The sequence below is a fragment of the Chelonia mydas genome, chromosome 1 (assembly GCF_015237465.2).
Source record: "Chelonia mydas isolate rCheMyd1 chromosome 1, rCheMyd1.pri.v2, whole genome shotgun sequence".
In the NCBI taxonomy this organism is placed as follows: domain Eukaryota; kingdom Metazoa; phylum Chordata; order Testudines; family Cheloniidae; genus Chelonia; species Chelonia mydas.
In genome coordinates, this window is record NC_057849.1 from 285,323,687 (window position 1) to 285,340,659 (window position 16,973).

A 16,973-nucleotide genomic window follows, 5' to 3' on the forward strand; every position below is an offset into this window, starting at 1 on the left:
TGGTAGGCTTCAAGTGGTAGAAAAGAAGCCACCCTCCCCCTCCAGAAGGCAACCAAAAAAGCCCAAAACAGGAAAAGAAACAGGAAGTTCTACCAGCTCCTTCATTCCTGGGGTTCAATCTAAGGACTCGGTAGTGCCCATTCTTAATTGACATACAGAATGCTGTCCAGGGATGTTTCAGGAAGTTGCCCAGAGGACACTTTCCGTGCTTTAGGCACATAGATTCATTAAAGAAGCATTCCCTTATCTCTCCTTGAAGGATTTTTTCTCCTAGGACTTGAAAAGGACACAAGGAAAGCTAAAGTCTTCTCAATTCAGGAAAAGTTTAACAAGATCCAGACACTGGTCTTCATGGTGTCACAGAACAGAGCATTATCCATCCATCCATCTTTACCTGCAACACCTAGGTCTTCTGGTCTCATGCATAGAGATGACGCGATAGGTCAGGACATGAAAAGTTCCAGGCACTCTGAAACCATTCCGAGCAGGAGATCTAACAGAAAGGGAACATACTACACAAAGAGGTTCAGTCCCTGAGCTGGAGAAGGCTCCTTTTATAATCTAGACTCCAAGTCCTGACCACAAATGTCAACCCTTCAGCTTGGGGAGCACACCTGGGCAAAACAATACACAGGAAATGTGGTCAGGGTCAGAAAGGTGACACAGCATCAACTGCCTAGTGATGAGGGCAAGAACATTGGTTCTTTGGGACTTCCAGGATTATCTGAGGAATGAGCATGTCTTGGTTCAATACAACACATAAAACAGCAAGGACACACAAGAAGCTCAAGTCTAAACAGTGGTATGATGTAGATTCTTTCCTGGTAGTCTCCATCAGGGAAGTCCACACTGAGCATAAAAGCAAACTAGCTAAACCATTAGATAAACCATTTTTGGAATGGCCCCTGAACCCAGTAGTAATCCAGCTAATATCCAGTGAGCTAGGCCAGCTTCAAGTGGACCTACACACATACAACTGAAATGTGAAGCCTTCTCTTCACAAGGAAAGAGAACCAAGAATCACTGGGAACAGATGAATTAGCAATTCTAGGCTTTCCTCCATCTTCCACTGCTAGAAAGTATGGATACAAAGGGAGGAAAGAACAGAAATTCTTATCACTCCAAAGGCTGTAGCCCTCAGTCTTAGTGGAACTGTTGCAGAGGTCTCTGCTGCTTCTACCCAGGTGACAGGATCTTCCAGAGCTCACTTCTCATTCCAGTACAGACTACCTGAGCCTGACATCCTAAGTGGCAAGGCCTAAACAAGAAAGGATACTCATCCAAAGTAATAGAGATTCTCATAGCCTCATGCAGGCCTTTTACCCTCCTGGGCCAAGCAAGAGTTTGGACAAAGTTCTCCTGTTGGGTCAAGAGAGATAGAACAAGCCCAGGAAAATAGGTATGCCAACTCTTCTGAATTTCTTACAGCAAGGCCTAGATTTTACCCATCCATTCAAACTGATGGTATCTAATCCTTTCAATAAAAATCTCTGCTTTTGGAAGATATGAGCCATACTGTATCTTCCATGAGGCCAAAATAGTTCTCAGTACTCTGGAACCATTCATAACCAAGGTTAACTCCTTTTTCCATAACTTCCAGGAGATCATTATTCCTTTGTTTTACCCAGCTGAAAAAAGCAAGATGTGAGGAGAGCAGTTAGTCTATATCTTAAAAAGAGCTGATTAACCCAATAAAACTTCATTCTTATTAATTTTCTTCCACCTCAAACACCTTATGATGAAAGTATCCAAGTCTTCCATTGCTAGGTGGATCAAGATTGCCTCTTGATACTTAACCAGAAGGATGCAACAAGTGTAGTCTAGTAGATGTGGAGATTTAGGCCTAGATCCTTGAAGATATTTAGGCATCTCACTCCCATTGATTTCCTCAATTTCACTGACTGATTGAGAATCTGGGTCTTAATATTCTACATACCGAGACACAAATAATTGAAGGTGTTGAATTGGTTTCTAATAGGACTTGGAATTGTTAATAGTTCGATTTCATCCATTCTAAGTGAAGCTGTTCCAGACGGGATAAGTGGCATTAAACTATGGAAATACCATTCTTCACCCGTCTACCAGCCAGATAGTAAAACATCTAGTCCTGTTGGTGAAGGGATTTTAATTCTTCGCAGACAGTTAATTCCATATTAGTGCTCTGAAAAAATGAAAAAGTAAGACATTGACTCTACCGTCATGTGTGAGCAAACAGAAGACCAGGCTTCTTGGACACTGACTACTGAGATTACTAGTGTAAAACATTTAGTAAGGGAATCCCTCCATCCTTGCTATATGCTCCCAGTTGTTTTTAAATTAATAGCTTTGTTTTACTAAAAGAAGCACATTTAGCATCCGCTCAAACTCATCCTTTGTTTCTCGGACCAGATATAATCATGGGTTTGATAAATCAACTGTTTGGGGACCAGTTAAATACCAGGCTGAAAAATTTAATCATAGATGAACAAGGAATCTGGGTAATAAAAAATATAATATAATTTGTTGAAAATAAACATCATATTTTCCAGCTGTCCTTTAAAAGCAAAATCAATAGAACTATACTTCGTACAAAAGCTATTTCCTCCTTACCAATGTGAAAATCCTCTGAGACATGCAGCACAAATAAAAATAAAGATTATCTGAAGATAGTATCTAGAAGATGGACTACACCACTACTGATGGGATTCCTAAATGGAGCGCCAGACTCTTCTGAGGGACTTGCCTATCCTTCCAGCCAATCAGAGGAAAGGATAGGGCTCTAGCCCCTCTCTGCCACAGCCTCCAGCTAAGTTCTTTTTTCCCCTCCCCTGAGTAACACTAAAAAGTACGTTTTTCTGCCTGCTGCCTGCTTTGTATTGTGTAGTGCAGCTGCAGAGAGGAGAAAGAACATGTGGCGACTGAAAGAAGTGAGAGCATTAGGGGCAAGTCAAGGAAACCACTCAGAGTAAACTGCAGTGGAAAGAGCAGGGAGGTACCTAAGGGAGCATGGTGAGAGAGAGGGTGAGAATTAGGGGAAAGAAGTGGTGGAAGGGGAAGGGAAAAGAACAAACCCCAGACTGAGCAATAGAGAGTGAAACCAGAAAAAAGGAGAGAAATGATTGAAGTAAATAGCAGAATAAGAGAAAGCAGAGACAAAAAGCGACAGGAGAAAGAGAAATAGGGGGAAAACAGGCAAGACGCAGTAAATGCTTCAGGCAGGGAATGGCATTGAGACCCAACAGTAGGGGAGCTCAGACACTGATCCATGCGATGGGGGCTCAAGTCAAAAAAGGTCAGGACTCACTGCACTAGTAAAATACTGGATTAGATATGGATTACGCACATTGTATTAGTAAGAGACTATATTGGACATATTTGGTTGTTTGAAATCAGTGCTAGGAATTAAACATAAGTGCTCAGGATGGTAGAAAAAGCCAATTTTTAAGCTCAAAGACTTTTCTGAAACAGCATTTGAAAGTAACTGCATCTGTATCTGAGCAGATATCCTCACCAGTGCTGAGCAATATCTTAGAATAGACACTGGCGCTCTATGGAAAGACACTGTGAAAGGAGACCCATTTGCTTGAAATGGCCAACCACAGTCTGCCTCACTGATGGTGGTTGTAAGAAAGCATCCTCGAAGCACAGATGCCACGTGTGTGAAGCATGTCAAGCTGTAATGTTTGTGGCATTAAAAGCTATTATGTTAGTGGAGTACTAATAGTACTGTTTTGGCAATATGCCATTTATCAAGGAAGCACAGAAATACCACCAGAATGGTGCTTCGTGTGTGTGTTTGCGCGCGTGCACATGTGCACTGCTTCTGAGCTTCTTGTCATTCCAGCGTACTGCTAGCTCTTTAAAATACTGTGCTGGTGTCACTCTGTATTGTTTCTGCAGTAAATTGGTTGTTTTTATCAGAACTCTCTCTTACTGGCCCACTCTCCTATGTGTCACTGTTAGCAAAATCTTGCAGGAGAAAGTTGGTAACAAGACTTCAGCACTTTTGTGAAACAAAGCAGAAATCCTCAACAACAAGAATGATCCTGGGAATGGACTTCATTGGGGCTTAAGCATGTGCTGAAGCACTTCATGGGATCAAGCCCTAAGTCTGAAATAGTGTTGAAGTCCTGAAAGAGAGTCTATACCCTGCAGGCTGTGGTTTGTATACAGCAATTGCAGCAGTTGCTCTGATGGAGGCAGGGATGGGTCTAAATTGATTATGATAAATGCAGCATAGAATGAAGGAGACAGCTGAAAATGTCAGGATTCCTTCTTGGACTAGATAAGTTTGTGAGACATTATTTGCAGACATGAGGGCCCTCTTTGCATACCACAAGGGAAATTTGTAGATGGAAAAGCCTAATTACAAATATTTCATTGCTCTGATTAGCTATGAACTCTAATGATGCCTGGTTCACTAACTTTCATTAAGATGTCCCAGTTATTACAGGAGGAAATTTACATTAGATTGTTCTTAGAATCTACATCTCATTCCCCTTATAAAACACTGCTCAAAATCCACCTCTTTTACAACCAGTCAGCTGCTAGTAATTGCCCGTGTATGGGAGACTGGCCATCGCCTACTTTTTGTATCCTACCTACTCTCGCGTTCTTATTGTAATGTTTTTCCTTTTTAATCTAAACAGCTAGTCAGAGTTCAGAGCTCTGGGGATGTTCCAGTTGGAAGCAGAAATGGATGGAGTCTGGTATTCTTTTTTGGTGCAGTCGTCTTGTTTATTTATAAGGAATGCGCAAAGTCTTGTTTCTCTGAAAATAGGAGGAACCAAGAACAAAAGGAGAAGTTTCTTAACTGACAGCCCTAAGCCTCTTTACCCAACACCAGACCCAAAAGCTCCCTCTAGCTTTTTCCAGGGTCACACCGTGTTGACAGGCTCCTACTTGGCTTCCTTGCTTTTTGCCTCTGCTGCTCTCTCTCTCTTTTGTGTGTTCTCCCTTGTCTACACTGCACACTAAGCCCAAGCTCTGACTTATATTTGAGCCCAAGCTCCCCTTCTGTCTACACAGAAATCAGTCTGCTCAGGTCAGCAAGCACTTAAGACCCCAGGTCCCAGGACCCTGCTAAGGGGGTGGGTCAGAACCCAAGTCCCACTGTGACTCATGTCTAAGCTCTGTCATTTTGCAGTGTTGACGTAGCTCAAGCCACAGATGTGAGTCTGAAGGTGTGGGTAGCGCAGTAGGGATGTGTTAGCACAGCTGTGAGATCTGGGTCTAGCAATTGTAAGTCCAGGTTTACAGTGTAGTGTGGACGGACGCTCAGGCATGGGCTTGAAAACACCAAGTCTCACAGATCAGGTCCACAGAGTAGGTGTACACCTGCCCCCCCACGCCCCCCCCCCCCCACACAAAATGCTCAGCAAAAGCCCTCCACCACTCAGTCCAAACTCCTGGACAGATTCACAACCCCCTTTTGTCTTAAGTAAGCTTCTGTTTAACTTTTCCTGACAGTTATGTTCATTGAAAGGTGAATTAACATCCAATCTCAGAGGTTTGTGATCCAAGCAGTCACCGGTACCTCTCAGCATAACACTGACATCCTGTTGTTGTCGCTGCTGTGTGTGACAAGACACTTGTGTATCTGATACACTGCAAGGTGAAGCCTGTGTGTTGTTTGTACATTTGACTGAAATTCTCTTTGTGAACCCAGCTTTTCAGGTGCCCACGACAACAGTGAGACTGACCAGGAGGAAAACTTCTGGTCTCAGGCACTGGAGGATTTAGAGACCTGTGGCCAGTCAGGAATTCTGAGGGAACTAGAGGTAGCGCAATCTTTCTAATAGAGATGTAACTTTTTTGTTTGTCTGACATTCATATTTCTGTTCTCTTCTTCTTTTTTCTTTAAGTTTGCATTAATCACACAAATTCATTTAAAAGCTTTAACCCCTTTCCACAGGACAAGGCTGACAGGCGTCTGTATTTGAGAAACATGACTCTCTCGGTACCTACCCTTTATGTTTATATTTTTGCTTGTGCAGCTGCCTCCCCTCCCCCAAATAAAGCTATTTTCTGTTATATTATGCAGTTGAAAGTAGATAAACATGATCACCCGAAAGCTTCCTGTCTTGTAGCTTTTGCTGTGCGCTCTGCTAACACATGCAGCATTTTGTGCAGAGTTTTTAAGTGGCCAGAATTTTCCAGCAGCAGTGCATCCCACTCCTTAGAGCCGCTTTATGAAGTTTTTTCTTGGCATGTTATAATTTGTCTCTGGTCCATAACTTACTTTGATTAAGATGAACATAAAAGAAAAACAGCATCTCAAATGTTTTTAACAGGAATCTGTCACCCTGTGAACAAAAACAGCATGAGACATGTTCACAGTAAAGAAAATTTGTTGTATTTTCACATTGCACCCTGAAGTTAATTGCGAATCTGAACTCCATGTTAACTTTGTATCAGATGATTTTTGGGGGAGGAAGGAGGAAACAATAACTGTGCATTTGTAATACATTTTCTGTAAGTTCTTTAATCAGAACAATTAAGAATATACTGACAGTTTTAAAGCTGTCAAATGGAAAATCCTAAAAATATGTTCTTTTATGTTCTTTTCAATTTCCTGAGCTCCAAAGCTGGCAAAATCTCATTTTCATTTTTATGTCATATGAAGTCCCTTAGCAACCTCAAGGAATGTGAATGGCATAACTGGGTGAAACTTTTGCAGTTCTAAATGATTGTACATGCTCAGATTTATGGCTTCCGTATTGCATGTACGGTTACTTTAATGTGATTCTGAAATACTTGTAATTACAAGACAGAGAAATTAAGAGAAAAGCTAATGTCAGTTTACCGGTAGTTTAATTCTGTGGTTATCTATGGCATGGTACCACAGGGTTCTCTTGTGATTTTCATTATTCAGAGCACAGTAAAAGGGTATGGAAATAGATAACAGGAATGGATATTTCAACAAATTGACATTCTTACAGTTTTGACCATCAATTTATGGGTTTAAAAATTAAAAATCAAAACTGTAGTTGAGTGCTTTACTGCTATCACTATATGTAATTGTATGGCCAGCACAATTCTGAACAGACATCTGTCCACATAACATTATAGAAGTAGGATTCCCAATGGATGACAAGATGTCTTTTTGCACCAGAAGGCTAAGATGGGCTGTGTCTGTTTTTAAAGTACTGTCCCTACTTCCTTCATTAGGACTCCCTTCTCATTGCTCATTTCAAGGTCTTCAGCCAAACAGCAAGGTGAAATACACTTTATCACGTCGTCTTGCTGCTGCTGTTTCACAGGGGAGCATCATAAGTCACGCTTAATGTGTTGGGAAGCTGTAACAACCCTAGTACTGTCACATATTAAGGCAGTGCTGGTGCTGACGGGAACATGGGCAGCACAGAATCCATCACCAGAACCAGTGGTTCTACTCAAAAACGTATCTGATTTTTTTCTCAGTTCCCCATATTTGGGGAAGGCTATTTGCATCCTCTGCCCCCTTGAGTTGTGACTTTTCTTCCCTAATCTAAGAGGAGACTCCATTCCTCATCAAAATCCCTGCCCTGGCAGTGGTTACAACCTGTACCCCCAGTGCTTGCAGAAAGTAAAACTGAATGTCTAAGGGCATCTGATTAGATTTTTACATTCCACAACACAGAGGAAACAATTCCTCCTCTATATTGATATTTGTTGATGTTAAGCTATTCTACCCTAGGGATGAAGTGGGAGTTTTGCCTTTGACTTCAGTGGATCCAGGTTTTCACCCTTTGCATCCACAGCAATATTACCAGTGAGAAGGTTACTGTTCCTGGGAGAATGAAACTGATGCAGGAGACACAGCTTTGTATCTCTTCACATATGCCGGTGGTACTTCGGAAAGTTACTGCTACCGCATGATTATTATATTCGGTTTCTTCTCAAGCAGCTACTCTAAATGATCTGCTGTTCTGTGGCAGTGTCTAGTCTCCATCAAAGGCAGTGCTGGTTCTAGGGTTGCCTTCACACTTTGCCGGCTCACGTATTTTTCCTTGTAATCTGTATATGCCACTATAGTAAATGCCTTCTTTTGTTCAAGTTCTAGGGCAAGCTAATGTTCCAGAATTCGGCTGTTATTTTATTTTAAAAATATCTTCAGTGTAAGTAAACAGTTGTACTGTTCAGTCTTTCAGGGTGTTTGGCTTCATAAAAATAGAAGTTTTAATGCTTTCTTTGGCATTTTGGTTTAAAATGTCATCTGAAAACCTTTTGCTCACGGTTGGGCTTTTTTTTTTTAGTGATTTACAACCAGTTTGTATGTCTATCCTCCTGCCTTTTGCTGTGCCCTGAAGTGATTTTGGTTTGACAAGAGATTAGAGAATTGTGCCTAGTGTTATAAAGTAACCCTTTCTTTAATCCAAGTTATAAATTAAAAAAAAACCAAAACCTGTTTGTTAATGCTGTAGGCAACAATTATGTCAGGAAGTACAATGAGCTTGAATCATGAAAATCCACAGCCTCGCAGCCAACTGGGAAGACAAGCCAGTTTCCAGGAAAGAAGCAATGTGAGGCCACATTACAGCCAGGCTACCCGCAGTAACACGCTGCCATCAGATGTGGGGAGAAAGTCTGTGGTTTTGAGAAAAATTAAACAGGAAATGAAAGAAATCATGTCACCAACGCCCGTTGAGTTACACAAGGTCTGTAATTTTTATTTTAGCAGCAATCCTTGCTTTGGATTAATGCATGCAGCATAGGGAATCTAATTATGTGTGATATATTAAGTACTTTTCATAATGATCCCATATACAGGCTTTTGGGGCTGTATATATTACTTCTTGCAACACACTAATGATATATTTTTATGGGGGAACAAATTGAGTAAGATGCATTGTCATTTGCTGTTCGCTTTTAAAACATATCCTCAGTGGATACTGCTCTTTTCCAAGGAGAATCTGCTAATAATTTGATTTGACAACAGTGATCATTCATCTCTGCACAATGTATTTATTAAGACAACAAAGTTTAATTTGCAGAAAATATATTTCTTTAGGAAACTATGCACAATGGCTTGTGGCTCCCATAGTTGATTTGCAACATATTACACTGTTTTAATTGTTTCCTTCTTCAAATTAACATAGGCTAACATGTACTTGATAGACGACCAACTTGAAATCTATAGGACAGAGGTTAAACATTCACAGTTGCCACTCAACACATTGGGATCCCTTTTCTGTGAGGGGGATAAAATAATCTTCAGTCCAGGAAATAGTATCAGAGGCGTTAGTCTGAATCCACAAAAACAACGAGGAGTCCAGTGGCACCTTAAAGACTAACAGATTTATTTGGGCATAAGCTTTTGTGGGTAAAAAACCCACTTCTTCAGATGCATGGAGTGAAAATTACAGATACAGGCATAAATATATACACTGGCACCTGAAAAGAAGGGAGATACCTTACAAGTGGAGAACCAGTGTTGACAAGGCCAATTCAGTCAGGGTGGATGTGGTCCACTCCCAGTAACTGATGAGGAGGTGTCAATACCAGGAGAGGGAAAATTGCTTTTGTAGTGAACCAGCCACTCCCAGTCCCCATTCAAGGCCAAATTAATGGTGTTAAGTTTGCAAAAGTCTAGGAAATGTGGTTTATATAAAACAGGTTAGCTTTTCATTTCCTGGGGACAGGTATTCATAGACATGCCCTGTGGCAGAAAGGTGACTGTGCAGCTGAAGGCAGTCTTCGGTAAAACTGTGCAAAATACTCATCATAAACTTCAAGTCTGCTCTACTGAACCTAAAGTATGATGTGTCTACGAACTGCAACCAGTGTTTCCAGAAGTTTGTGAAACTTTGGTGGGAATCCAGTGACTCTCCTGTATTCCCCCTCAAGCTTTGGGATGTTTCCTTCCCTCGGAGACATCTAAGGTAAGGAGGGAGGGGGTCTCCCCTTGACTGAAGGAGCCAGTTTATGGAGGAATTCCTCATGAGAGGTTAAAAGCCATCAGTCTCAAACCTGATAGAGAATTTGCACATGTTGATTTGCGTCTAATCTCTGCACACAGTCATGCAGGTTTCTATTCCTGTACTGAACCTTCATGTCTCTCACAGCCCTAGCATGTACCAAATTAAATGTTCCCAGATAGCGGCTGCGAGTGGATCTGTTATTTGGAAGAGGAGTTAATTGCCACCGTATTCAATCAATGGGATCAGTTACATGCTCATTCCAGAAATCATTTGATTCTCAGTTTGATGTGAAATGATTGGTGGACTTCAAAATTCTTGAAGACTGTACTTTTTACAGCTGTCCAGTTAATGTGAGACAGAGAATAAAGCTACATTGAAGGGATCCTTAAGGTCTTTTCCCATCAAGCAAAAAGGCTGTTTTCTTCTGTAGGGAATAAAAACCTGCCTTTCCTCCTTTTCAATGACAAATTTGTTTTATCATGCTGCTGAGTCAGATTTCTGCTATTGGGTGTTCGATTCCATTTGCTACCTCTAAGTCCCTGTCCTTCATCCTTCTCTCTCTTCAGCTGCTATTTTTTTATTGCTGTAACGCTTACATTCTCTGAAAGGAGATAGAATAACTGAATGTTTTTCTACTCTGCACAGAAATTAAGTTGTTGAGTTTCCTAGTACTAGCTACCTATTCTCTCAAGATTTTCTCATCCCATCCCCTCTCAAAATTTACAAGTCAATTCCCCTCCTAAAATGTTTATCTTGTATTTTTGTAAAAACTTCCAAGGACTGAATCCTGCAATGTAGTCCACCCAAGGCAATGGGGACCCAGCGAAAGCCTTAGTCTTCACATCACGTGCTATCCTTTTTTATTTTGTCACACTTGTTTTTGTAAATCATTAATTTTCTCAGTTCTCTTAATCTGGTTCCATGTATTTCATCTTACGTAGCAATGAACCTGCTGATTTCGCTTTCTGCCCTGATTGTACCCATTAGTTCAGTGATCCTAGGTACTGATCACTTTTTATTTATACTATTGAGAGAAAAATATACTAGAAACATTCTCAGCTTTTAAAGGAAGTGAGGAAAGGAACACCAAAGGGTTGGAATGTAGCACAATCGCCAAAAGTGTTGGATTCCAGAACAAAATAGCATCTGGCATAAAGATGTTTGACATGTAGCAACAGGTGTTTTTGTAGGAAACACTTGCTGTGTTTCAGAAGTTTGTGGCACTACTAGCCAGTTTAAAAAAGGGGGAGGCCATTTATATTTTTAATGGTAAAATCCTTTGGCCCAAGAACCTACTGTAAAGTGCCGTGAGGTAACAAAAGGAAAAGGGCAGCCAAGTGGTTATTTTAAAATCTGAGATATTTTATCTCAAAGTTCTGGATTGCAACGGAAGATGAAAATTCCCCAGGGAGAGATTTTTCTCTTTTGGGCTTGAAAAATGCGGTCATAAGACACATACAGAATATTGGGTGCTAGGTAACATACTTAAATTCACTATTCCTACCCATATATATTAATCAAACCATGCTGAGGGTAAATAGAAGAATTATAGGAATGATTCTCCACACAGAACCAGTGGTTTTCACTGATGATATTTATTGGCTTTGCTATGCAGCAGAGCAATAAAACAAGACATTACTAGAAAAAAACACCTTTGTTATAGTCACAACATTGTTGCTTTTGTTTTGATGGGAAAAGTATTGCTCTACTTTTTTCCCCCCATTAAAGGGGAGGGAGGGAGGGAAAGTACAAATCAGCCCTGAAGTAAGCTGTACTTATTAAGTGTTCAATAGAAGAATGTTGAAACAGAAAATAGAACCACCATCTGTGCCTTCTGTATTTGCATAAGGCTATAGTTGGAGTTTTTCAAGTCAAAGTAAATAAGGTTCAGAGTCTCCCTGATGGTTCATTTCCTTTGACAAAAAAGAACTGAAACTGATCCAGAAGTTAGCATGCCAAGTAAGCTAGGAACAGAGCAGGAGATCAAACTCATTATAGACATTTCTCCATTCATAGAAGACAGAAGAATCAGGATCTGGAGGAATGAGCCATATTGAGCTTTTCCACCCCAATGCTATCTAAGCAAAAGGCAATAATTAAAGATGGCACTGAGTGTTCCCTAACTGGCAATATTTTCATACCACCCCCAATATATACATGTGTTTGTTTTCTCTTTAGCTTTCACCCACTCTAATTGTGAGTTGATGATGTTACTGGGGGAAGGTAAAAAGGTGGTTCTTATATTGGGATCTGAACAAGCTATGGCAGAGAAAAGCCTTTCAGTATTCTACAGTGAGGATTTTACCACTGAAAATGCTCTACCCACTGCAGGCAAGAGCCTGAGTCTGGGCCAGCTGCATACACCTGTGGAACCATATCTGTTTTGGACAATTGTGATTGGAGGTAGGGAGGGATAGCTCAGTGGTTTGAGCATTGGCCTGCTAAACCCAGGGTTGTGAGTTCAATCCTTGAGGGGGCCATTTGGGATCTGGGGCAAAAATTGGGGATTGGTCCTGCTTTGAGCAGGGGGTTGGACTAGATGACCTCCTGAGGTCCCTTCCACCCCTGATATTCTATTCTATGATTCTATGATTGGATAGGCAGTCTGTGAGGGAGCTTAGACACATCCCATTAAGTCTCTGATCCATCAAGGTGCCTAGCATGTGCTTAACTTAAACTCAATGCAAATATTCTTGTGTTTAATGGGACTACTCACATTCTACGTACCTTGCTGAATCAGGGCATATATGCCTTGTAGATCAGTGCTCACACCTTAACTTCAATGCAAAACAGGATTAGCAGATAGAGGTCTCATGCATTGGGTTTGTCAGATTGTGATGGTAATGATGCTAATAGAACTGGACTCTTAGTCAATTCACTTTCACTTGTAAAAGAATAAGAACGTAGTACTGTACTGATGAAAAAGCCCGCTGCTATAACACACATGCAAGCAAAATCTAATCCAGTTATGATGCAGATGGAGGAGGTCCAGGAAGTGAAGTGGCTAAAACTATTCAGACTGGAACCCTAAATGGGTCTGAATAGAGATACAGCTTTATGAGTGTGTTATCTAACCACATATAAAAATGAATGACTGACTTGCTTAACACTGCAGACTTTGTAGTAAGTTGACAGACATTTGTTTTAATTATATTGCTTAGCCATGCATATGTGGTCTTGTCACTGTTAAGGCAGGAAAAAGAAAACAGCAGGTTAAGAAGAACTATTATTTAACACATATATAGCGATAGTGCCTAGGGGCCAGCTGAGTCAGACCCTTACCCTGTAAGGTTCTGAATAAGGTCACAAGAACCACTCTATCCTCAGCTTGTGAGTGTGTAAAAAAGATCAAGGACATAAAATAAATCTTAATGTAAAGCTCATTACCAATTATACACAATTACATTGTATTATTGTTTTCATGCAATGAGGTTCTCTTAAGCAATTGATTAAAATTAAATGAGAAAACCACATCAGAATCTAAACACTGTCATTCCAGCTCTTTTAAAAAAAATTTAGATGGTAATTAACAACTCTTAATTAAGCTGGATAATGTATTGCTACATCAGCACCCAAGTATCTAGTCAATCAAGGGATTAATTATAAGTATATGGATTCTTTTTTCTATATAGCACAAGGGACTCTTTTTAAAAAAAAGTTTCACACAACTCTATTCTAGTCCCTTTGACAGCAAAAGAATTTAACAATCAGATAATTTTTCAACTTTCTCAATAGTCATCTGCCTAAAATTACAAGCAAGTTGAGAAATTTGAATGGCTGACTCAGTCTGCTCTAAATGTAAAAAATTAACATCCAGACATTTTCCCAGAGCTTAGGGGGCTGGGGTGGGGGAGGGGAAAATAGAAACAGATGCTGCTTTAAAGACTCATGACTTCACAAATTTTAAGTCGAAACTTATGAACATTTAATTTCCTATATATTTCCTAAGTTTCCATCTCAGATTTTATGTTTTCCTGATCTACTGATGCAATTTTAAAAGTCTAATGAATCTTCAGCCAAGGCCAAAACTTCAAAACAGTTGTGATCAAAATTACTCCCTTAAACAATACAAAATAGCTTAGGTGATATATTTATTATCTACAATAGTGCACCTTTCAGATAAGCCAGTTTAGTGACAAGTAAGCAAGCTACAACTGAGCTGCCTGGGTGAAAAAGGTTATGCCCACAATGAATCTTAAATACAAAGCAAAAGATTTCCAACAGCAGATCTTTTCTAGGAATTTTTCAGATATTCCCAATTATATCTCAGGGTGGAAAAAAAATCCTATAACCCGAACAACGTAAAAGAAAGCTACCTGCAGAATATTGCCTTTCAACAACTTAGTGGCCACCAAGTCCATAGTAATAATATTGCCACTTTGTTCTTTAGAGAAACTCATTCTCTTTCCTCTATTTTTTAAACTTCTATTAAGAGTTAAGAATATAAATATATTGACACAACAAAGAACAGCCTTCAGTGCAAAAAAGCAAATGCTTTATATTCAGTAGATCCTGAGGTCTCTAGAGAAGTTAGACGGAATCAGCAAGAGCCTGCTGTGTGAAAGAATACATCTCATAGCAGCAGAATCCCTGCCAAAGTCTCAAAGCAACTTGTTGTACATGAGAATGAATCCTTATAGCCAGCTAAAGTTTGATTGTGGTGTAAAAGAACCTGCATAGGAAGAAAACGTCAGCTACTAAAGGGCTCTTTAACCTAGTGGAAAATGAGGAATTTTTTACCCAATAATTTTCTTTCTGCAGCCCAGCATCTCCAGCAACACTGTTGGGCTACTCACCACCCCTCCACAGTTTCAGAGGCAGTGCAGCATAGCACCACAGCCCATGCTGGCTATGCCCCCCCTTCTCCGGCTTCCCTCCAGAAGAGTCATTCCAAAAGCAATGCACAAAATCTTTAAATATGATTAGTAACAGTAATCTTAATAACAAACTGTAAATTATGTGCGATAGACTAAATGGCATGCAAACTGCATAGCTGAGGGGGCCCAAGACAACTAGGTGCAAAAGAGGCTGTTGTCTTGGCCTGAATGAGTAGAGACCCCTAGCCAGGACTGCAAGGAGGAGGAGGATCCTCCCACCAGGGGGAAGGCCACCCCGCTGCTAAACAGCTCCTGCCTGGGGCTGGCCCCTCACTCTTGGCTGGTGAACAAGCAAGTGGGGTCGTGAGAGTGGGGCTGTAGAAGGCTCTCTGCAGGGCCGGTGACACCTCATCCCAGCAGGTGCAAGTTGTGGGGAAGGGTGCAGGCCTGGCAAGGCAGAGCAGAGAACTGGCACTCTCAGGTGGTGAATGAGTGGGGCTGTGACAGCAGGGCTGCAGAGGGCTTCCAGTGCTGCTGTAGGATCAGTGACACCTGATGTCTACAGGTGCATGGGGTGGGAGTGGGAGGCTGCTCTCATGCAGACTATTACCCATGCATTCCCCACCCCCATCAATTTCAATGTCAGCTGAAATTGACATTTACCAACATCTGTTGATTTAAACTGAATCCTGCCAAGCCTCTGGATACCCCAGACCCATAGAACTTCCCAGTATTAATGCCTGCTTCAAGTCCAAGACCTGTGTTTGAGTTGAAGCATCTCTTTAAAAAAAAAATCAATCCAATCTTGATTTAAGTGTCCAGGGATGGAGAATTCACCACAACTCTTGGTAAATTGCTCCAGTGATTAACCACCCTCATTGTTAAAAATATGCACCTTATTTCTAGTCTGAATTTGTCTAGCTTCACCTTCTAGTCATTGGTCATGTTATACCTCTATTGGCAAGATTGAAGAGCTTTTTATTATCAAATTTCTGTTGCACATGTACGTACTTACAGACTGGGATCAAGTCACCCCTTAACCTTCTCTTTGATAAAACAAACAGATGAAGCGTCAGCTTAAGCAGTGGCTTCTATCACTATAAGGCATGTTTTCCAATCCTTTAACCTTCATAGGGGAAGTTGCAAGCAGCAAACATTAAACAGGGACAGATAAAGAAACAGACTGAAATAGAGAAATCTCCCTTCTGAAGTAAATCCCTGAATGGCACAGGTTTGGGTATTTTGTTGTTGTTGTTGCATTTTCTTTGGTCCCCACATGCACTACTTTCCTTTCAAAGAAGGCCTCTGCAGAGGACAGAAAGTCCACCTTGTAATATTTAATAAATATGTTGATGGGCAACCATATTGCTGCCCTACAGACTTCCTCCATGTGCAGAAAAATCTTGTACTTTATCTTCCTAGAGATCTTGTAGAGCATGCTCTGCTTTCTTCAGGACTAGGTTGGGCTGATGCCTTGTATGCCTCCAGAATGCATAATTTAATCTATCTGCCAGGGATAGTGGGAAGACCTTGGCCCTTTGAGGCAAAGAACACAAATAAGATGACAGATCAGCTTTGTCAGTTCAGTGTGCTTGAGGTATATCTTTAGTGCTCTGCCTATGTCCAGATTATCCCACAGCTTTTCAGTAGGGTGCTGTGGATTTGGACAGAATGATGAAAGCACTGTTCCTGATGAAGCATGGAAAGATCAATTCACTTTTGGTAAGAGGTCCTAGCACCCTTAGAACCATCTTGTCATTGAAAAACACCACGGATCCTGGATAGATAGAACTGCTGACTCCAAGACTCAGCTAGTAGACATGAGAGTGACCAAACAGCAGGTTTTGATAGACAGGTAGAATGAGGTGAGTGTTGTCACTGCAGCAAAGGGTGGGAAGTTAGGGCTTTTAGCACAAGTGGCAGGCCCCACTTAGGAAAGGTTGTTCTGACTGGAAATCTAGCTGCTCTGACCACTCTAAGAAATCTTCAAACTTAAGGATTGTCAGCTAAACAGACCAAGGACCCTGTATGCAAAACACTTATGGTGGACACCTTATATATAGTGCTGGGCTGAAGTCCCTTTTCTATACTGTCCTGCATAGCTGTGATACCAGTGTCCTTGGGGTTTCTGTTGTTTTCTTGATATTAACTGTACTGTTACCAGATGGAAGAATAGGCCTTTAGCATTAAAGTTCTTCTGGAGGTCAGCAGAATCACTTTGGAGGATAATCCAAGGGAAATTAGCGCTTCCCTCTCAACAGCCAAGCTGCCAGCT

The 16,973-nt window shown here is 40.9% G+C and overlaps 1 protein-coding gene across 13 annotated transcripts in view; it reads left to right on the plus strand.

Moving 5' to 3' along the window:
- The window catches only part of GRIP1 (glutamate receptor interacting protein 1), a 546,608-nt gene that overhangs the window by 517,496 nt on the left and 12,139 nt on the right, over positions 1-16,973 (plus strand). For 7 of the 13 annotated variants that reach the window (XM_043548244.1, XM_043548251.1, XM_043548258.1 and 4 more), the window contains 3 exons: positions 5,648-5,759; positions 5,894-5,938; positions 8,385-8,618. In XM_043548244.1, the coding sequence (XP_043404179.1) occupies positions 5,648-5,759; positions 5,894-5,938; positions 8,385-8,618 (391 nt within the window). The remainder of the gene's footprint in view (positions 1-5,647; positions 5,760-5,893; positions 5,939-8,384; positions 8,619-16,973) is intronic. The other 6 variants (XM_043548269.1, XM_043548282.1, XM_043548293.1 and 3 more) reach the window with 1 other exon arrangement.